This window comes from Falco rusticolus, chromosome 4, assembly GCF_015220075.1.
Source record: "Falco rusticolus isolate bFalRus1 chromosome 4, bFalRus1.pri, whole genome shotgun sequence".
In the NCBI taxonomy this organism is placed as follows: Eukaryota; Metazoa; Chordata; class Aves; order Falconiformes; family Falconidae; genus Falco; species Falco rusticolus.
The window spans coordinates 91875972-91898574 of NC_051190.1; the positions used below are offsets into that span (position 1 = coordinate 91875972).

The following is a 22603-nucleotide window of genomic DNA, read 5'->3' on the forward strand; positions in this document are numbered from 1 at the left end:
ACATGTTAAATGAGTTAAAGCAACTGTATTTGTATGCGCATAAGAGCGGGAAGGTGAGTTTGAGGCGCTGGTGCAAAAGCTATAATCTGACCGTTAACATTTAGCGGGGTTCAGTCATGCTGCTGTATCTCAATGTCACCCGCCTGCTGCCAGGGCAGCCTCTTGGGGTGATGCCCAAGTGAGTCATTTCCTTCCTTCAGCCGCAGCCCACTGTCCCTGCGGGACAGCTGTCTCCTTCCTCCCAGAGGCAGACGCCAGCAACAGCCCTCGGGATGCTGCTGCTCCTGCTCCTGCTCCTGGCTGCAGCCTGGTCTGGTAAGTTCCCCATGTCACCCTGGCACGGGGAAGCAGCAGGAGGCATCCCCTACTTCCGTGTGAGAATGAGTAGCAGGCTAAGAACGTTTGTTGTGGTTTCTTTCCCTCTTTCTAGATGGACAAGAGCAAGTGCTTCTGAGGCAGAGCCACGTATCTGTTAGCAGAGGGCTGGCTGAAACTGCATGGATTGAGTGTGCAGCTGAGGGCATAGCTGACTTCCAGACTGCGTTTATCCATTGGTACCGACACAGACCTTCCAAAGCTCCCGAACGGATTCTGTATATCGGAACAGGACAAGCTTCTTATGATGATAACTCCTACAGGAACAAGTATTCTGCCCTGAAGAAAGGGACAAACATCTGTGCTTTCTCAATCAATGACATCAGCTCCAGCGATGAAGGTACCTACTACTGTGCCTACTGGTGGTACCACAGAACTAGCAGACCACAGGCAGCCTGTGCAGAAAGCTGCCTGTACCCTGAGCGGCCGGCTTTCTCTCAAATGCGGGGAACCACCACCGCACCCTCCTGCCTCTAAAACATCCCAACAGGTTTACGCTGAGTATGCAAGCATAAGTAACAGACACACAGAAAAGCAGCAAAATGCAGCGTCCTGCAGCTCAGCTGGCAGAATGCGCTGTGCTGGGGAAAAGGAGCACTCCTGTGGGTGATGCTTTGATGCCCGAATTATAGAGTAGCACAGACTCGTCCTTGAATAGCACAGACGCTTTCCCAAGTAGTCTGAGCCAGCAAAAAGAACCGCTGGCTTTGGAGGGAGGGAGCATCGGCAGGGAATATTTGCTCTGAAGATCCAGCCTGGCAGACTTCAGATCCAGGTCATGATGAGGATACTGGTGACACTCACCACTGGTCACTCCCATCTTGATGGCTGTGATGACAATGACTGCTTTTAACACTGTTAACCCTGAGGACTCCTTCTTAGAGGCAAGGATCTCTTGCACTGGGCAACTCCTGGAAAGACGGTCCCAAGACAAGGTTGTGAAGACCGCTTACAGGAGGAAGCTGCAGGCTAAAGCAGGGAAAGCATGGACATGGTGAGACAGCAGCGCTCAGCCAGACAGCTGGCAGCAGAGCCGCAGTCAGAGTTCACTTATGTGGCAACGCCACTCACAACCCTGTGCCCCCGTGAGTGTTTCACGCAATGCGAGTGCATCACACACCCCCTCAGGACAGTCCTTTCCTCCTCCACGTTCATTACCTAAGTGCCTGCAGGCCCCGGCGTCTTGTCTGAAAACATCATTGCTGCAGGTTCTTCTTGCAGCTCTAGTTTGGCCTTGGAAGACACCTTCCTTGCTGGCTTTTACACTTAAGTGGACATAATCAGGACAAAGTCTCCATCTCGGGAGCTGCCTGCTCACAGTCTGGGTCAGGTTTGTTCTCTGTAGCTATGCCTACACTGCAGGACCTGACACCAAGGGGTGTATCTGTCGCAAGGACAGCAGAATATCAGCTTTCTGTGCCGGTGGTGAGAGGACAGTTAGTTGGGTACGCTGCTGCTGACAAAGACCAAAAAGAGATCCAGAGTGAAGTCTTTCTCTTGGGCCACAAAATGAGAAATCTCTCTCTCAGGGAAGAGCATTGGAGTGTGGTGGCTGCTGCCCAAGGGACCATTTGCTGTGGAGGCTTGGCAGGGCACCTTTTCAGGGCTCTGAAATGACAGAAAGTACAAGAAAAAGCAGGCAGCAGTAAAACAGCTGGTTGGGAGTCACGCTTGCTCCAACCCGGCTTCACCTCACCGTGTCTGGGGTAGGTGGGGAAGTCTGAGCAGACGGCTTGGAGATGCTTCAGGTAAGATGAAGAGATGATAGTTCACGATGAATAACCCAAGGTCTGCTACCAAAGCCGGCACTTTATTTCAGGAAGGGCTGGTGAAGCGTGATTCTGGGACAGCTGGTGCCTGAGGAGAGGACAGCATCCTTGGGAAAGGATGGATTGAACAGTTTGACTTCTCACGTGTGAGCTCAGCAGTCTGAGAGGAACACAGCAGATAGACAGATAGATGAAGAAGTGTAATTTCAGACTGAGTACTTTATGTCCTTTCTACACTGTTACTGCTGTGGTTTAGCTTGTCAGTAAATGTAACGCCCTCCCTGGCAGTGAGTTGAAGGATGGCCTCTGATGTGCCGAATGAGTCATTTCCTCCTCCCAGACGTTTGAGGCTTTCTCCACCTGAAGGGCTCCATAACATTTCTGTCTCCATTTCCAGGCTTCACGCACATGGGCAGCACGCTCCTGCTCCCAGTCCTTCTTGCAACTTCATTTTGGTCCTGTAAGCCCTTCTTTCCTCTCCCCTCTCCTTTCCCTGGGTGGAGGACACAACCCAGGCTCCAAACTTCATCCGTTTCCTCCCTTCACCCGATTTCTCTGCTTCCCCTCCCAGGTGGAGATGCACAGGCAGTGCCAGTGCAAACCCCAGTGCTGCAGGGGAAGGTGACGGGCAGCTCTGCCAGCATGTATTGCCGACTGAGCAACGAACATGTCGTGCACTGGTACCAGCACCTTCCTGGAAAGCCGCCAAAGAGGATACTTTACATGTGGAGACAGACAGCTACTTTTGATGACAATAGCGATAGAAGGAGATTCCAAGCTCAGAAGCATTCTACTGAGCCCCTCTATTATCTCACAATAGATAATTTAACCCCGAGGGATTCTGGCACTTACTACTGTACATATTGGTTTTATCAGAGCCTCACAGTGTTAACTGGGCAGAGATAAGCCCTACAAAAAGATGCTTTGCGCTCTGAACTCTGCTAAAAGTTCCGATGCTTCCCTATTGCACCACCCCCACCCCACCCCCCCCCATGATTTTCTGCAGCACGATAGGAAAAACAACACTATCTCATGACAGCTGTGAGACACAGGATCTTAACAACCATCATCTCATTTCAGTGCTCACACGCACCTGTAACATCCAGAAACTGGAGAGTCCCAGTCACTTGAGAGTAAATATATGATGAAACATTGCTCTTAAAAGGAAGGCTTAATCGTACTGAAAGCACTCACCTGACAGTCAACATGCCCTGCCCGTGTGTGTGAATAGATGCCAGCTGTGAATTTCCCTTCTCTATATGAATCCTTGGAGCATGGAAACGTATCTCCAACCCCTCAGTCCTTCTCTTGGAAAAAAACGATATGAATATAACAGAAGGCAAGAAGACCAGGTGATCTCGCACAGCCTCCTTCATCTTTTTCTTTTCTCTTCCTTTGCATTTCAGTCATCACAAGTTCCTACGACAGCCCAGAAACCCTGATCTTTATTGTCACAGGTTCTCGCCTGCGTCCAGGACAGAATGGAAAACATCAGCCACAAGCTACACCCCTTGCAAGCACAGACTCTCAAGCCCTTTGGATTACCTACACTGAGTCCTACAAACAGGTGCTACGATCTATGACTGGTTCTAGGGAAGCTGGCATTTGCCTGACAGCAAAGTCAGAAAACTGGAATGGTTCTGTGCCTCCTAACTCCAAGGAGTTAGGACAGAAAGTAACATGCTCAGTGTCCAGTGAGATACTCCCCTAATGCACCTGGACCTTCAAAATGAGCACAAATACATCCATGGTGGTGGTTTTACAGTTCCACAGACTGTGAACATTGATTTGAGCAGAGAGCGCACCCACCCCGCTTCTGGAGATGCCCCTCTGCCACAGCTGCTGACAGCAGCCCTCCCAGGGCGCGCGTTTCCTTTCCAGCCCTCCTTTCCAAGAAACCTTGGCATCTCAACTGAGCTCTGAAACCAGGAGCCTGCAGCTGTAGCTTTCCTCCCGCACTCCAACCCAAAGTGGAGGCGCGTCCCCGCGGTGCAGCTGCCCCGGGTGCTGCGGGCTGATGGACCCAGCTGCTTCGGTGAAGGGCAGCACCAGTACGGGGCACCCCCGGCACTCGGGCATGTCACAGCCAGGGGACTGTGCTGCACACCAAAGGAGGTCCCCAGTGATACGGGGGAAAGTCTCCCACCCGCTCGGACACTGCACAGCTCCCCTCAGCCCTCCGTGCGAGGGCACGCACCCTCCGATACCAGGGTGGCCTCCAGCTGAAACCTTCGCACCCCGCTACACAGCTGGAGCTGCTCGTGCTTGCAGCCCTTTCTGGGGCTCTGCCTCGAGTTGGAGAGATGGGGCCACACTCCGGCATTGAACCGTCCTTCCCCTCGTTACCTGAAAGGCAGACAGGACCGCAGCCGCCTTACCGACCGTAGCGCTCGCCAGCCTGGAGAGGCTTTTCTGCAACTGTGCCCCATCTGCATGTGCGCAGAAGACCCCTGGCTGAAGACCGCCCAAGGAGTCACCTCCTCCTCCCACACAGCGCTGTCCCCACCTGGGCTCCCTTTCACTCTCCTCTGACTCTCAGCGACAGCAGAGCCTGACAAGCAAGCATGCTGCTGCTGACAGCGCTCCTGGCTGCAGCCGCTTGGTCCTGTGAGTCCTTCCTGATTTTCCTACCCTTCCTCACAGGCACCCATGGCCGTGCCAACAGGCATCTTCCCAAATCCCACAACTCCAGATGATGACATCATGTCTCCTCCTTTTTTTTCCTAGATGCATTTGCACAAAAAAATCCTGTGCAGACCCCTAGATCCATCACCAAGTTTCGAAAGAGTATACGAATGACATGTGAAATTCAGATATTAGGGGCAAGTTTTGATGGCACCGTCATACACTGGTATCAACAGAAGGAGGGTAAAGCTCCAGAGAGGTTTCTATACTTTTCAGGAGGGAAAGCTCACACTGAAAGTGGATTTCAAGCACACAGGTACATGGTTGAAGTGCTTTCTGGCCAGAACCGCTGTGTTCTTACAATAAAAGATGTCATTCCAGACGATGCTGCTACCTACTACTGCGCCTACTGGGATACCGAGTCACTCACCATGACAGAAACTCAAAGATCCTCAAGGCAAAAACCCTCCCTCAGCATGTGAACCACACGGTTGCAACTGTGCCACTGCCTTGATCTCCTCACTCCATCTGGTCTCAGCTGCAGACAGACCTTGTGCTGCTACCCAGCAAGAGCAGATAACCCTGCACCCCTGCACAACCGTCCCTTCAAAGCCTGGGCCATCACCAGCACTCTGGTCTTCAAACACACATCTACTATTTCCAGGGCAGAGGAAGCCTCCGCTGCCTTAAGAATTAGCACACAAATATTGGAAACTCACCCGCGCCTTCGTTGCTCCCTGCACAGCCACGGCAGAAGTCTGGTGGCCCCCGAGGGCAGCAAACGTTGCACTGACTTCCCAGTGCAGCCACGGTTCTCCCCAAGGAAAGAGAAGGCAGAAGAAGAAAGACAACGTGCTGAGGAAAGAACCTTCGTGATGTGAACGACAGGCTTGCCGCTGCCTGGCATGTCTAGGAAAAGTCCCCCACTGTACTCGCCTTTGCTCTACGTGTCGGCAGCAGTAAGTCCCTGGACATACCTAATTGGCACATCACCGAATCCCACACGGACTGATTTGAACCGGAGATTTACAGTCCCTTGCCTACCGCAGCTGGTGATGTGCTGCCCGTAACCATCCCCTTCTTTCATTGCACGGGAAGGCAGAGAGGATACAGAGGGGGGCTGCGAAGGAAGGAAGATTTGCTGAAACCGTCAACTCTGACAGACGGACTTCAGATGTGCAGTGAGCCAGCCTGTGGCCCTGGGCACAGCAAGCATTTTGCAGGAGAGCCAGAGAGGAACACTTCTGGCTTGTGCCTTTAGTTTCAGCACGCAAGTGCGCAGGGATTTCACAGAACCCTGTTGGCATCCTCAGGGCTCGTCAGCCGTGTGAGACAGAGCGCTCAGCCAGGAACTGCTGCTCTCTCGTGCTGCCTTTGTTCATAGGATCGCACGGCATTTTTCCAAAGGGATTCCTGAGTCCAGTGAATCACCCTTATTTGTTGTTGCCTTCTGCCCTCCACAAACAGTGGCTTCCAGCACCCATCAGTTCTGCAGGCAACGTTGATGGCTTTCTCAAGAAACCGTCCCGTGTGGTCCTGTCACGGTGTCAGAGAGCTTCCTGAAGCAGAACTCATACTCAGCGGAGCATGTGGCATGGCTATGCCCATTCTGTGAGAGTAAAATTGATGCGGACCACAAAGAGACGCGTCCCCCATGGTTTCACCACCGCTCACACCCTCGGGATGTCTCACAGGGGAGCAGCACTGCCTCAGCTTCACAACAGCCCTCCATGGTCTGTCCACAGAGCAAAGCCCCATGCAGGGGACAGTCTCCTCCTTCCTTCCCCTTCTCGCTGAGTCCCCCACCCTCACATCTCCCCGTGAGAGCTCAGGGGACGTGCTCCTCTGCCTTCATGCACAGTGTCACCAGCTGCCACCCAAAGGAGACCCCACCTCCTGCCGCACGGCATTGCTGACTCTGCACCAGCGCTGCTTTCCTTCTCCTCTGACTCTCAGCGACAGCAGAGCCTGACAAGCAAGCATGCTGCTGCTGACAGCGCTCCTGGCTGCAGCCGCTTGGTCCTGTGAGTCCTTCCTTGTTTTCCTCCCTTTCCTCACAGGCACCCGTGGCTGTGCCAACAGGCATCTTCCCAAATCCCACAACTCCAGATGATGACATCATGTCTCCTCCTTTTTTTTCCTAGATGCATTTGCACAAGAAATTCCCGTGCAGAGCCCTAGATCCATCACCAAGTCTAAAGACAGTGTGCGCCTGGACTGTGACTTAAAAGGTGTCTATGGAGATCTTCGTGACATCGCTGTACACTGGTACCAACAGAAGCCAAATGATGCTCCAGAGAGGATTCTCTACCACGCTGGGGCAAAAGTAGTAGATGGCAGCTTCCAAGCATACAGGTACACGGTTGAAAAGTTTCCTAGCCAGAAACTGTGTACTCTCACAATAAAGGATATCACGCCAGATGACGCTGCAACCTACTATTGCGCCTACTGGTACCGTCACTGTGGTAGGATGTCAGAGATCACCAAGACAAATACTCCTTCAGCGTCTCAACCACAAACAACTTAAGAGATCCCAACTCACTTCTCCTGGTATGGATGAGCCGCCTGGCCTCAGGCGCAGGAGAAGCAGGATATGCTCGGTGCCAGCTGATGCCTCGGAAGCATCAGCTACCAAAAGCAGAGATTTTGTCTGAGCAAATGCAGAGTGCAAAGAGAACGGTGAAGGTCCAAGAGCTAACCCATCCTCTCCATTCCAGCTTCTCCTCCCTTTCACTCAAGCATGGCAACAAACTTGCGCAAGTATTTATTTAATGAAAAGGGGTACTTTTCCATATTTTTGTTGCTGGAAATGGGTCAGTATGTTGTACTAAATCTTTTCAAAATATTTGGCCTTAGAAAGAAAATTGAAATACAGAGCTTTAGCCTGAAGATTCGTAAAATTTTAAGTGAAGGAAAAGGAGCGTTATTTTTGCTTACAAGACAGTAGCTGGTCGTAGAGGAAGATTTTTTATGTATTCCTCCCAACATCTGTGGTGGGCATTTTCATTCTTTTTTTCTATCTGTATCATTCCTTTTCCCCATCTTCTTGCTTATTACTGCCTGTGTTTCACTGGTGTTGCATCTGAAAAAATGGAGACTGAGTTACCAAAGCTAGTACCAAAGAAAAGAGCTTTCAATAGATCAGAACAACTATTCATACTTATGCCTCATATGCAATGCATCTATGCATCCTTCCTATCTACTGCCTCAAGGTATATGCTGATCCTCCTGCCTGAGAAATTAATCCATAGATGTTTTTTCCTCTACTATCAAGCCTCTCCTTGATACCTGTCTTTACTCTGGTAGCCTGATACTTTCCTCACTTTGTTCATTTAAGTGTAACTCTTTATTATAGTTTGGTCCCGTAATATATATAATATTATATATATATAATATATGTAAATATAAAAATAAATAAAAAAATATAAGAATACTAGTCTGTTGGGATGAAAAGGTGGCACAACGATTTTAAATATGTATTAGGTCTCCAAATGGCTATAGGTCAGTTTTGGCCTCTTCATACCTGCAAGCCCAGATCACAGAGGGGAGTTAGACAAGCTGTCAGCAACATGCAGTGTTTCACTTTGCTTCTTCTAATGACACCTCCCAGTTACTCGCTGTCATGACTATAATACAACAGTCCCAGCAAATTTGCTGGCCTCCTCCATCATGTGTCTAAGGACGTATCAGGAAAAGCACCGCTCAGCACTGCTCTCTGCCTGCATCCCTCCTGTGTCGCTTTGTGGGTACAATAACAGTGTTCCTGCAGGAACCTTCAGAGCAGATCATTTCTTGTTACACCTACTTCAACCTTCATCCTCAGGCTAGCTTCTCTCTCTAGCCACAGATTGTAATTTCTTCACATAGCTTTGCAGTTGGTACACCACACAAGATCCCAGAAGTACTCTGTTTCTTTTAAATGGCAAACTAAGCAGGCAGGCTGTTTGATCGACACTAGCAGTGACTCCCCTGATGTTATCTTGGGCTGTTTCATAAAGAAACCCACGCACAAAGGAAAAGCCTCCTTTTCTCATCAGCTAGTATGCAAACAGCTGTTGTTACAGAGCCTGGAGTGATTCCGGGGGATGATCAGACAACAACCACATACTGGGGGCAGAATACACAACCTGCAGCACATGGACACCTTTGCAATGCTTATGGTGCTGGTTCTTCCTCCTTTCCCTCTGCGGAATTGTATTAGGACAGCTAACGATTAACTCCAAGCTAGTAGTACTTGATGTCACAATTGCATGTGAAAGGGGTTAGACAGCTTTGGGAAAGAGCAGGGTAGTCACCTGAAGGTGTGTGTTTATTAACATGCACAAATCTGCAGGTTAAACATGTTAAGCAAACCCAGACCTATTTGTATGTCTAAAATTGAAGATAAACTTTCACCTGTTTCTTAGGCGTTCAGTAAAGGGGTTATCTAACAAAAACACAACACTTCAGGAAACAGATTTATTTGCTCTGAGGGACATTACATATCACCTGAACCAAGGAGATGCAAGTTTGAAATTCCAGACATCCTCCCAGCAGCCACAGACCAGGCCTTCATGCAGTCTCCTGGAGCTGATTGGGAAAAACCCCCAAGATTTTCTTCAGCAATGGTATAGCAAGAGAGCACGTTAGTTATTGTAAAGTCAAAACCTAGTGTGGCCCACCTGGATCAAATACTTTGGCACAGGAACGAAGCTAATTATCTCTGGTAAGTACCATTGCTATTGATCCGATTTTCACAGTTATTCAGGTTCTCAGATATTTAAGAATGAGAGACTGTAGGAAAATTAATTTCTGCCTGATAAATCATGTTTTGTCTGTGAACTGTGCATGGTGCCCCAGATGGGCAACAAATATATTGACCTCATGAATACAGAGATTGCCTCTAGAATGATTACTGAGTACTTATTAAGGATGGAGGAATGGAAAAATGAGGTAAGGTAAAAATTGAAATATTGGGATGGATTCTTTCCTGTTCTGGGAAAGAAAAGTGAACTGCTTGAAATTTTACTCTCAGAACTGCAAGTGAGAAATGCAAAAAGTTTTGTATTGATAGAGATGGTTCAGTCTAAGTTGATTGGGAAGGAAATTGCCTGGAATGTAATAAATTGCTAGTTCCTGGCCCTATTGAAAGTAACTTTACTTTTGCATTTGTATTATTCTTAATTGTGGCAAAGCTATGCAATCAATAGGATGAATGCAGCTTTCAGTATAAAGCGTATAGCAATGCCTACAGTACGTTGCTCAGAAAATACATTAATTGTAGTCATGTTGACAATATAAGACAAAATGTAAAAAGCAGAGGAGCGTTACAGAGAAATTTAAAATGCTATCCATGCCTCTGACCACAAATGTTCCCTGCTTAAGTCTGCAATTAAACTGTGCCTGTGTATTAAGGCAGCTGCTTTTACCAAAAAGACAACAGTGTAACCACTTACCAAAGGCATCAACTTAGTTATGGGCATCAGTAAGTTCTGTTTAGACTTTGCATTTAAAATATAGGCTTCAGAATATAAGTCTGATGAAACTCCTGTTAAGGTACTTTCACACAAAAAGTAATTCACAAGACAGGACACTTCGGGGGAAAAAAAATGTTTACCTGTATGTTTAAAACAACAAATAAGGAGTAAACTTTCTTATTTTCCTCTGGGAATCATATTATGACCACATTTCTTCTTAGAACAGCAAAAAGGGGTTACTTCAGAGAAAACCTAGCAGAGCAGAGGAAACAGATCTTTGTTAGAGAAATCCCAGAGCTAAAAGGATTAGAACATGGTTATAAAATAAGCACGGCACTGCTTTCTTCTCAGAAAAAGCTGTTTAAAAACCTTAACTTTTTACTCAGTATAAAAATGGAAGTATTTCTCAAAATGGCACTCTAGTCAATGTGAAAAATCCAGCTGTTGCACTGGGGAGGATTTACCAACAGCCTCTAAAGCAGACAGTCTTTTTCTGTAGTCCGTGCAAGTGAAGTGCAGTGCAGGGGATATTACTAAGCATTATCAGACCGTGGGATGCTGATGTCAAAGTATTTGGAAGCGGAACTAAACTTATTGTTTCAAGTAAGTACAAAATGTAAAACTTAACTACTTCTGAAATGTTTTTCAATACAGCTAGATACTGGCTGTGTGAAGTGCTCTGCTATTTCAGCTCCTGCTAGTTTTAACCCTTCAGAATGCTTTACAGGATTTTCCTCTTAAAAAAGCACTTCCATACGCAGAACAAAACATAATTGTTTTGCATTTATGAATGTAATGGGGGAATCACAACAGCTACTGCAGCACAGACCTATAACTAATCCCATTATTACAATTTTATTTTTAAAGACGAATTTAAATATGGCAAAGATAGCATTTAGAGAACTGAAAGATGCTATTGTCTTTAAATATCATATTCTTTGTGATAATTCTGATTCATTCGGGAAAAAAAGTGTCAAACCTTTGGGTTACTCAGATTCTTCGAAAAGGAATATGTTTTCCCTTAGGACTAGGTCTGACTAAATGAGAGGAGTTATCTGAGATACGCCCAGAACTGTCTGAAGATAAGCACAGCTGAAAGGCTGCTCTCTCTTCCTTTCTTTTGCAGAAAAATCTTTATTATTGTCAGTTATTACTAAGGAAGAATGCCAAACTCAAAATATTTTGACATACTTACCAAAATAATTTTGCTTCTAGTAAACTTCAGGTGCTTTGATACTTGCCTGTGTTTTAGCTCAGCTAAGCACCTGAGATAAAACCAGTTTGCTTAATTTTGACCATCTGAAAATGGTGCAGCTGGTTAGTGGAGGTTAGATCTCAACTCATCCAGGGTTTTGCTTCATGTTCCTGACAACAAAAATATTGGCTGGGGGTCTTGTGCTGCTCAGATCTCAGCATCATGTTCACCAGTTCTAGGTCTCAATTTATGGGGGTGTATAAGGAGCAAACTACTTGGCCAGTATCTGATCAAACAGATCCTTTGCTGGTGCTGTCCCTCTCCAGAAAGTGGACGGAGCCATGGTGCTCAGTCTGCACTGTCCATTTAAACTTTCAAAAGACTAAAATTAGTTGAGATGAATCCTGTCCACTTAACAACATACATGCCCTTAAATATCTCCACACCTTTAATTTTTTAACATTTTTTTTTTTAATTTAGCTTAGGCAACTGCTCCTTTTTTACTTTTCTAGGGTCAAAAAATTGATTATACGGCAAATCTGATTTTCTTTAAAGAATACTATTTACCCATATAAAGCTAACTGAGCTGCACTGTTACTGCAAAGGCTTTACTCAGTGTGATTACTACCATAAGGTCTTTGGCACTGGTACAAAAGTCATTGTGTCAGGTAAGTTACATGCTTTTTTCCATACCGTAAGGTATAAGTGGTCATACAGATGACCCCTTGGGGTGGTCACATAGATGAGTGATATAGTGTCCCAGAGGGCACTGAGCCTGGTGAGAGCCTCCGTCGGGCCCATCCTTGTGCAGGATTCTCCTCCCTAGCTTGCCATTCCTACAACGAGCTTTGTTGTATTTGTAATGCAGTGGTTTAGAATCGCAAACATTTCTGAGAAGGAGCTATTTTGAACCACTTTTGATCATAGTCCTCTTTGGAAATGTGGTGGAAAATGGCCTGTAGTAGTTTCCATAGCCATTGTTCTTTCCTCCAGCTGTACTGAAGGAATAAGCAAGGAATTAAACAGCTGTGGATTAAGCATAAAAAAAAAAGAGAGAATCTCTTCCCAATGCAGATACAAAGAAAAATATGCAATGGCCATTGCCAAAATCTTTTTTTAATTAAACTAGTAAATGTGAAATAACTTGTCTGTAATTATTTTTGTCATGTACACATAACTTTGGCAAGTAGAAATCAATTAGTACCTCCAAATGCTCTTATTCCTTAATAACATTAATATGAATAACTGATATTTTTTTTTTTTGCCTTTCCTGAGAGACGTTTAGTTTAATGGGAAGTGGAGGTCAAAAATCTTCTTTTTCCCATTAAATGTGCTTTAAATGCCATAATCCTAGAGTAAACAACTACACGAACACGAGGAAGAGGAACTATTGCTACAAAATGTTTTAAGCTTGATTAAACACATAAACTTATATTAGCATATTAGGGAAAGATTGTTTTTAATTATTTATGTCAGAAAGACTAAGTAAATCATAACTATAATTCAACAGGAACATCCATGTCAGGATAAGTGTGTTGGTTTTTGTGAAAATTTTTACCTTGCTAATCAGGTAGTTGCCGTGATTTTAGTATCTACAGTTTAAAATAAATTCTTTTAAAGCAGCACTCTAATTTTAATAATATAGGATTTTCTCTTTATGTGGCCAAGGCTTCTAACCAATTAATAGAAAAAAAGAATGAGAAAAGGCTGTAGTTACCTCATGCTTAAGAGCTGGCATTTCATCACAGCTTGTCTTTTCAGAGGTGGCTATCTAACACTAACTCAGTAAGTTACTCGTAATGGAAAGAAATGGAGAAAATCAGGACTTAAGATAAGTGACCTTAATTCAACTGAATCATCAGGATCTGAGCTTGAGCAAAATCTTTTTCCAGATCTTAATTAAAGAGTCAACTATGCAAAAAAGCAAACTCCCATCAACTTGTAATTAACTTGATTTTGTTCTTGTTGGCCTCTTTTAATTAGTTCTGACCAAAAGAAAGCTGCTCAAGACTTACAAAATTTCAGGTAACAGAAAGGCTGGAATTTGAGACTGGTTTGGTATCATATTGTGAGTATTGTGGTATGATTTAGGTGTTTCATTGAAGTTAAGCATCTAGGGTCATTTTATGGTAAATGGAAAGACATTGGCAATTACCAAGGTGGAAATTATTCTATCTTAGTAGCAGTCTCTAAACGGGACAGGATGAACTAGCGGCTAGAAGCATCTCTCTCTGCCTCTCCATTTAGATTTGATAATCCAAGAGCATAATATCAAACTAGACAATTAAATTTTAGTCTACCAAAATTAGTCAGGGTAATTTATTAAGCGTTGAAAAGCTAAAAGAAACATCTAACCTAGTCATGAGGCTTTGCAGAGTACAATGTCACTGGTACAGGAGCTACATCATGGTCTTCTGAACACACACAACTCTCCTGGAACAAATAAATAATTTCAGAAATTAGTTTAAACCTGCATCCCTGGGAGGACTGATGCACAAAGAAGACAAAGTTAATCCCTAAATTAATGTTAGAGAACCGTAACAGTGTTAGCAATTTTCTGGTACAACAGAATTTGGTCCACACCTTCATTTCAATGTTAAGTCTCCAAAATTAAAGAAACTCATAAGGTTATCTTTTGGAAAGTAGATAGCCTTATGCTTAAGTCATCTTTGTTTTTAAACAACGAGTATGAAATACTTCAAAGAATCACTACGTTGTTTTAGGGGGAATGAAATGCAGAAGATTGGTCTAGAGTAGTCAGATCATTTAAAGTGGAAGCTTTTTAACAAAAATACATGTCTGAATTAATGTGTTTTCTCACAATGCATAAACACTGCACCGCTCACCCAGACCAACCTTTAAACCCTGTCCATCTAGTTGCTCAAATTCAGCAGTAGGGATTTACACAGGAATTTAAAAACAGTGCTGTAAGGAGATGAACACCTAAAATCTCTCTGCTGCCTTTAAAAAAATAGTCTTAAGCAGTACCTTCTGTATAACAAAAGTCAGTTTTGAAAACTGTATCTAGTCTTCACTTGCAGTTAAGCATAGACAAAAACGGTTGCCCATGAGCACTGCCTATGCACGCACGGCAGAATTCCATGTTTAACTGAAATGGATTCTGAAATTTACTATCTACTTTTATAATAATGCATTGGAGCAGGCTGCCCAGAGATGTGGTGAAATCACCATTCCTGGAAGTGTTCAAAAAATGTGTAGATGCAGTGCTTAGACACATGGTTCAGCCGTGGGCTTGGCAGTCCTGGGTTAACAGTTGGACTTGATGATCTTAAACGTCTTTTTCCAACCTAAATGATTCCATGAATATCAAAATGCTTTCTTTGTGTGGACAAAATCTGGATGATTTGGACTCCTCCTAATAATATAAGGTTTAATCCAGTGAGGCAAATAAAAATGGAGATTACCTACAGTTAGCTTGTGGAAGCAGCTCACTTTTCATTTAAAATGTATTCACATATGTTCACACTGAGCACATTTCACAAAGCACATCACCTATGACAACCCTGGTATGGATAGATATGCTATTTGGATATAGAAATATTATCTAGATATAACATGCTTTTCTGCTTCAGTTTAGTTTTGTTTCTTCCTTTCCAGATGTGTTAATTCAAACATTTAAACAAATCTAGTATTAAAGGAACAGCATTGCCAACCTTTGCAGTCCAGAGTATTTTTTGATTCCATTTTCCTGTCTTTATTAAGATCTCCACCTGGCAAATACACAGAATGTCTTCAAAAATATGCCAACAATAAATATCTGTTGCCTTTTTCCCCCCCAAAAAAGAAAAAAAAAATCAGAAAATTAGCATCAGCTTTTAAAAAATTATTTAGATAGAGCAGATGTTCAGATCCTAAAGCTGTGGCCCAGGAAGATCAGCTTGAACTGGTGCAGTGCTAGGTTCTTGTTGTAGGATATATATTCATATACAGATGTACATGAACATACATATAAACACATTCTTTACCATGTTGTCAAGGTGATAACCTTTACTGTTCCTCACGTTTTCCATAGAAATCTCAGGGGATGATGAAGGAGTCTCAGTCTAGAAAATTACAGATCTCAGGTGCACAGGATCTGCTTAAATATTTCTGTGATTTTGAAGGCCCATTAGGGCTCCATCCCCCATTTTGTCAGTATTTCAAATTCTGAGATTCTGCGTACATGCAAGCTTATTTATTTAAACCTCAAAGACGAACGTAAGTGAAATCCCTTGCATGAGCAAACACAGGTTCATGCATACGCCTTTTTGTAAAGGAAGTTTTAATCATAGAAATCAGTGTCAAAAGAAACAGCTGCATTTCTAATAGGAAAATGAGGCTAGGCTGGGACGCAGGAGGAGGTTTTATGAACATTGAGGCCAGATGGGCTTTTACAAAGGACTTGTATACAGTGCTATTCTAACATAATCTTTGGAACTGGCACAAAGCTTATTGTTTCTGGTAAGTTTTTTAATATCTATGAAAATATTATTTTATTATTCTGATAATCCAGCATCTAGATGAAAGGGAATGTGATATGCTACTTTAAAATTATAATGCAGGTTAAAATAGAGATTTAAAAGTATAATACAGAAAAGTGATGTCGACGTTGCCGTAGCAGAATTAATTTCTTTAGCACCCAAGTGCTTGCATAAAAGAGGTCAGGATGAACTATAGGACTTCACATAAACCATAAATTGCTGAAATGTAACTTACTTTGGATACTCAGGGGCACACCAGGTCACTGCCTTGTGCAAAGCGTACTGCCAAGAGCAGCAGGTTCAGGGTAATCCAGGAATGCGGCTGTAGATCGCCCGTTGGGCTCAGAGCAGGGGGAACAGAGGTGCTACACAGGAAAACATTGTGAGTGCCAACAAGTCACCTAAACCACGGCTGAACCTCTGCATCTCTCTGTCTGGTCAAGGGGAAGATCCTTCCCCATGGATTTGTCTTAACAAAGCTGACTTATTCCAGCCAAGAGTAACTGAGCTCTCCTGGATGCACTGCAGCACCGGTTATCTGCAGGCAGACAATAAATAATCAGATGATTAAAATGCAGGGGGAAATCCTGGGTAGTGAACAGTCCTGATCCCACACCCATTTAAGTGGGTAACAGTGACCTCAACATGCAGAGGATTAGGACCAAAATGAGCAGAAGCCCCCCGACTAGGCTTGAGAGAAGTCATGACCGTTCAGTCATAGCCTTTCATTAATTCAGTTAAATAGCGGTCTAGCGTGCATGTATTTTTAAATTGGGTGGTCAAAAATAGTCAGCATCCCAGAAAAAAATATTTTTTTCTAGGAAAAAATATCTAGAGGAAATATGGTAGCTCAATCAATGCCCTCAACAACAACAGTTCTGGTTTGTTTTGATATTTAACATTTGTTGCATTTTTTCCTCTACGCAAAAAATCACAAAATTAATGTCAGCTTAAAAAAATTATTTAAATAAAGCAGATGTTCATTAATTAGCAGTGGGGAGTTATACTGGGGGCATAAAACTGCAAAGATTTGGAAGGTAGGTGGTCTACCTTTAACAAACTACAGACAAAATCTTCATGCAGTTGTTTTTGCATAACCAGTATACAGCAATATTGAATTCCTCTTACCAAAGAAATGAACAAAGCTCTTTCAGGAACTACTACGACTACTTAGTAATCGCCAAAGACTTGTGCAGACAAATATGCGCTCTGACAGCAGCGCTGCTTGGAAGGCTCTGGGATATAGGCTTTCACATAGTTGCCTCAAGTTTTCTATCTCCGTTTCAAGGGAGATTATTAATATTTTCAGCAATACTTCAGGTTCTTAACATTTCTAAAAAATAACCTTTAAAACATTTTGAGTAGGTTTCTAAGGTTTTAATTAAGCAAAGTTAAATTTATTTTTCTAATTAAATACTCAAAAAATCTTTTGTGAGATACTTTTTAATCTACTCTAGCATTACAGAGCAGACCTAGTCTACTCTAGTCTTCCTCTATCAGATGTGCTGCTTGACAAGAAGCAAGAATGAAGCAGTCTAGATGTTAGTGTTCACTAAACAATTTAGGACTTAGATAATGTTTCCCCATGCACATGGTACAGGATCAAAGCTTAGATCAAACCTTCTTCAGACTCTAGAAGACTATATTATCTAAACAAAAATGAGTTTAGAATATTTGAATTGAGCCTTACCTTCTGATTTTGAGCTCGATTTTCTGTACCATATTCATAAAAGCTTCTATTCGTTTTAGTTCTCTACAGAACAACATTTTTAAAAGTAAGGTTGAAAGTAATATTTTCTATTTCCAGGTATTCTAAATAGTATTGTAACTGGGTTTGACTGAAAAGTAAAACTTGCCATCTGGGCTTTAATACAAAGTGTGTTTGAATGCCAGGTGCATCCAGCTTGCCAAAAACTTTTTTACTTCAAGGACAGAAACAGCTGTAACTCATCCATCCCATTACCTAAAATTCCTTCCATACATGAAACAATTCTATTCCCATGCCAAGTATTCCATAACAAATTAGAGAGCTAAAACATTTATTAATAAGACATTTAGGTTGTTTCTCTTAAAATTCGTATTTTGTGGCTGTGTATTTATTTGCTCTGTGCTACTGATCTTCCAACACTTTTTGTTAATTTTTTTTCTTCCAATAACCAATCCAGACAAAGGAAGTTCCCCACCAGAAAACTCTGAAATCCTGCAGAAGACCCATGAAAATCAGATAACATATGTTTGCCTTATTGAGAAATTCTACCCAGAAGTTATTCGGGTGACATGGACCGATGAAGAAAATAAGGAGATAACAGACAATGTAGTAAAAGGAGACACTTGGAAGCCCGCAGAAGGGGATGAATACTCAGTCGGCAGCTGGTTAACTGTACCAGCGGAGAACAAACACAAGAACTATTACTGCAAATACGAACACGAAAGCCAACAGCATTCACTGATGACACGAGGTATATACTACATGTTAAAAATTTCATCCTGTGTGCAATTATAGATGTCACTTTCTCTTTGCAACAAAATTATAGAAATAATGCTTTCTATTACTCTTCATGAAACCACCTGTGCTCCTTGGCACAACAGTAGCTAAAAAACTATCACATTTTTCCCAGGAAAGACGAACACCCCTTTGTAATAGGAAAAGAGCAGTTCTTGATCATCATCGGGGGTTAGCTAGCATAGCTCCACAAGGTCTGCACTGAGCCGCATTGGTTACTTTCTAGTCTACAGAAGTTTCTGAAAACGGTATTACCTCTCTGTTACCCATGGCTTACAGGTCTAAGTCCCCCTGATACCCCCCGATATTAGTCATAGCGATAAAAAAAAAAAACCCTAATGATTTAAAAATGAGGTTGCTGGGGATGTAGAGCAAAGTTTAAATATATTACTTAACCATAGTCAGCAATAGTAAGGCAATAACTATGTATGAAAATAAGACATATCATTTAATTGTGGAAAGATTGATTATGCAAAGCAAAATCTGAAAAACAGTGCAATTTTAAAGAAAAAGTAACCAATCATCAATGAAAATTGTTTAAATCACAGTAAAATCTTTAAGAAAAGCTGCCTATATTGGTTTAAATTAATCTTTTCTGAGCACCTACCTCTGTTCAACTTACTATAAATTAATGTAACTCCAGTAAGTGACAGCATGGCCACAAAATAACCATTACATTTCAACCTTCAAAGTATATTCTGACATAAATATGCTTTAAGTTTAATTAGGTGGAGGATGCATTTAGGGATGTAGTACCAATGCCTTTAAGCCTATGTATTAATGCATGCAAACAGTGTAACCAAGAACAAACACAAATTTGCTGCTTGAAGCAGAACAAGTGTTTATTTTAGAGAACCACCACCACCAAAATATCACATTCCCAACAGGGAACCTTAGATCATACTCTCTTCAAGATTACTCTTTAGTGTTGAGCAACCATTCAAGTAACAGACTAACTGGGGTCCCTTCCAATGTAAATTATTCTGCCTTTTCAATAACAGTACATTATGAAGGCAGACTCCAGCTACCTCAGTGACAAGATCAGGTGGTCAAATTAATTGCAACTCCAAATAAAAGCGACTCTGCCATGTAACAGCCTAATAGACACATTCCTGAAAGGGCAAAGGCAAACCTCCCACTTCGGGCAACAAATACCCAGTCACTTCTCTATAAGCATTTCCCCACTTCAAATTCTCTCTGCAAATGAATCCTACTTGTATTCTCTGCTCTGCAGACAGATCTTAAACATCTTGGTTTTGTTGTTTAATACTAACTTTCCATTTCACTGTTGCTGTACTGCCTCTCCCCGCCCCCCCCCTCCCCCCCCCCATTTCTAAATTCATGTTTGTTAAAATTAAAGAAAAGCCTAACTGAGGCAATCTTTTCCCATTAGATTCTAAAAAAAATGCACTTCAGGACGAGGACTGCAGCACACATCCTGGAAACGGCACTGTTTTTAATAGAGGTAATTGAAAAGTATTAAAACGTGGGAAAGCGAGGCACATCATGCAGGAGTTAGAGATTGCTACATATGCTCAGAACATCATGAAAATTATCTAAATAGCGTACAGGAAATCTTTTAAGTCTGGAGTCTGTAATTTAAAAATGCTTCAGTGCTACTCTGAATTCACTTCTGTTGTGGATTACAAGGGCCTCTCCTACCTTTATTAGGTAGCATTATTAGGAGCTTTATTAGGATGCTACAGAAGCTGTTCAGCTACTAGATTATTAGCCCACATTAAGCATCACTTTTAGAAAGATTTGAAGTAGTTAAATGCTATATGCTTTAGCTGATGCTCCATCAGCCTAGCAATTGCCCAGCACTTAGGACAAAGAAATTTTCTTTTAGCTTGAAGAGGGATTTAGGAAGGATCATGAGCACTTATGCTCAAAAAATCCCTCACAAAAGGATTCAGGTAAACATGGTGCTACCAGTAATCCGTGCTGGAAGTGCTACAATTATGTTCTTGCCTTTGCAGAGAATAACAAGCCAGTGGCATGGAGGCAGAAATCCACTTGGTCTAGAGCTTATTAGCAGTGCAAACCCACTGCTAATAAACAGTGGGTTTATATAAATTTATATATATTGTTTTTATAAAAAAAAGAAACAAGGGACAGTCAGATATCATATGTATTTACCCACTGTCTACTGGAATTAATGCAATTGCAGCAGTAAACAGACTACACAGTCCCAGTTCTACCTGTCATTTAGGAGGGTGTACAGTATTGACATCAAACCAGACTTTTTTGTCTTATGTTTGTTCCAGATCACTTGTTCCACAGGACAGCGTATTTAGTATACATCGCCCTTCTACTGAAAAGCTCCATGTACTACATCATCGTCCTCCTCTTCATGTACAGAATGTGGGCTCCAACCAAGCAACAAGGAAAGAAAGCATAAATGGTCCATCTTCAATTTGCTTTGCTATATACTTATCCATACAGACTCTCCTGCTTTCAGTGTTAGGTGTAACAACAACAAAAAAAATACCAAAATAGTTTGCTGGCATTAGTGCATAGGGCTTGTTTTGCTTTACTGCTAGTGTTTTTATATCAGTCTGGTTTTCATAATTTTTCTGAGTATTGAACTGAGGTGGGCAAAAGGAGTAGGGCTACATACCTTGGATTTTAATCCAAAGTCTATATTGCAAAATGAGGAAGGTGTTCATGTTAAAAGTAGTTACGCATGCAGAAGTTTAGAGGTGTAATGGGGCTTTTGACATATAAAGCACAGATGCATTTTGTCACTGCGCTTAAGGCTTAATTAGGAGCATTCCTGTGCTGTAAATGCACAGGTATTTGTTCATTTTTACTTTCAATGATTTATTGCAACTCTCATGTATTCACCAAATCAGGATTTAAATATTCTGGAGTGATGTGTGCTGTAACAGTCAATTAAACACAATTTTAAAAGTGAATGTAATATTTTTGAAATAAGAATTGAGACACACATAAAAACTCTCAAGTTCACACGTACAGAAATGGAAGAAATCCAGCAGGCCCCCCCACCAGCACTGTGACACAGACTGAAAACCTGCACGTTGTGAGGAAAGAAAATAACTGTAATGATCACGAACATCATCTTGTTTAGAGATACCTTTTTAAGCTGAGCAAAACCTTAAATCTGGCAATTTGACAGAGAAAGTGTTTTCACAACATACAAAAAGTTCTCAGGTTTGGGACTCCGAACTCTTTTATCTCCAAGTTCAAGAAATCAGTTCCTTTCAGGTTTCTGTGAAAAAGTTGGTAGTAGACTTATTGGGGTAAAGCATTTGCTCAGTCTGGGGCAAAACACTGCCGTAAGAATGGAAATAAGTGCCTGCAGCATTTATGCTCACTGTACCTGTGACGATGTAGAGGGCAATAAAAGCTTTCCTCCAGGTGCATTTGTGAGGCCAGTGTTTTTCTCCAGCATTCCCACCGAGATGTACTAAGATGGCTAGAAAGCCTGACTCATTCCTCTGTTCCTATAAATTCCTCAGGAAACCAAAGATCCTTAAAATTGTCAGTTTTCTGCTTGTCAATGTATTAAACAGGAACACTTTTGCACGGAACATAGGAGCTAGCTTGTTACATCTTTTCTGTTGAAGAACTAAGCCCAGTCGGGGAAAATGCAGTGCCATTACTACAGGGCTGCCTTCTAAGGCTCACGCCATTGCAAGGGAAGGAGAACATAGTCATGCTCAGCTCTGACAACCACAGCAACTTTACTAACAGCAGATCTTACAAGCTATTTTACAATCTGCATATTGAAGCCAATGCAACTAATTGCTGCCTTCAATGTCATGCTGCTCTTCGATGTGAAGAAAGATGTAATGTCTAGTGTTCAGCCAAACTCTGAGAAACAGCTGATAGCCCATGCTATTTTTTGTTAAGGATCAGTTCCAATAAAAGTGAAATCAAACAGATACAAAGGTATTTTTGGAATGCAGTTACTGTAGATTTTAGTAGAATCGTTGATACTACTGTCCCGGTCTCCCCTGCCTTTATCCCTGCTAGAGAAACACTTGGTTGCATTAAGAAGCCAAGATCTCTTTCACTAAAATGATCCCCAAATCCACTTGTCGTGTCTCATACGTGAAACTGAAAGATGCTGTCCATGCAGCGCAGGAAAACAGAGGGGAAACACAGCTTTTAAAGCTTTTTGCACAAACCCCACTGCCTGCCTGCAACCCAGAACCCTGCTGAACATGGCTACT

At 42.6% G+C, this 22603-nt stretch overlaps 1 protein-coding gene across 1 annotated transcript; it reads left to right on the forward strand.

Annotated features, from left to right (window-relative positions):
* On the forward strand, window positions 1–21788 carry LOC119147179 (immunoglobulin lambda-1 light chain). The gene is made up of 6 exons (XM_037385827.1): window positions 1–315; window positions 431–740; window positions 10779–10828; window positions 18067–18360; window positions 19798–19869; window positions 20672–21788. The coding sequence occupies exons 1-6, from the start codon at window positions 273–275 to the stop codon at window positions 20803–20805; spliced, it is 903 nt and encodes a 300-aa protein (XP_037241724.1). The 5' UTR covers window positions 1–272; the 3' UTR covers window positions 20806–21788.
* Window positions 21789–22603: the final 815 nt, after the last annotated feature.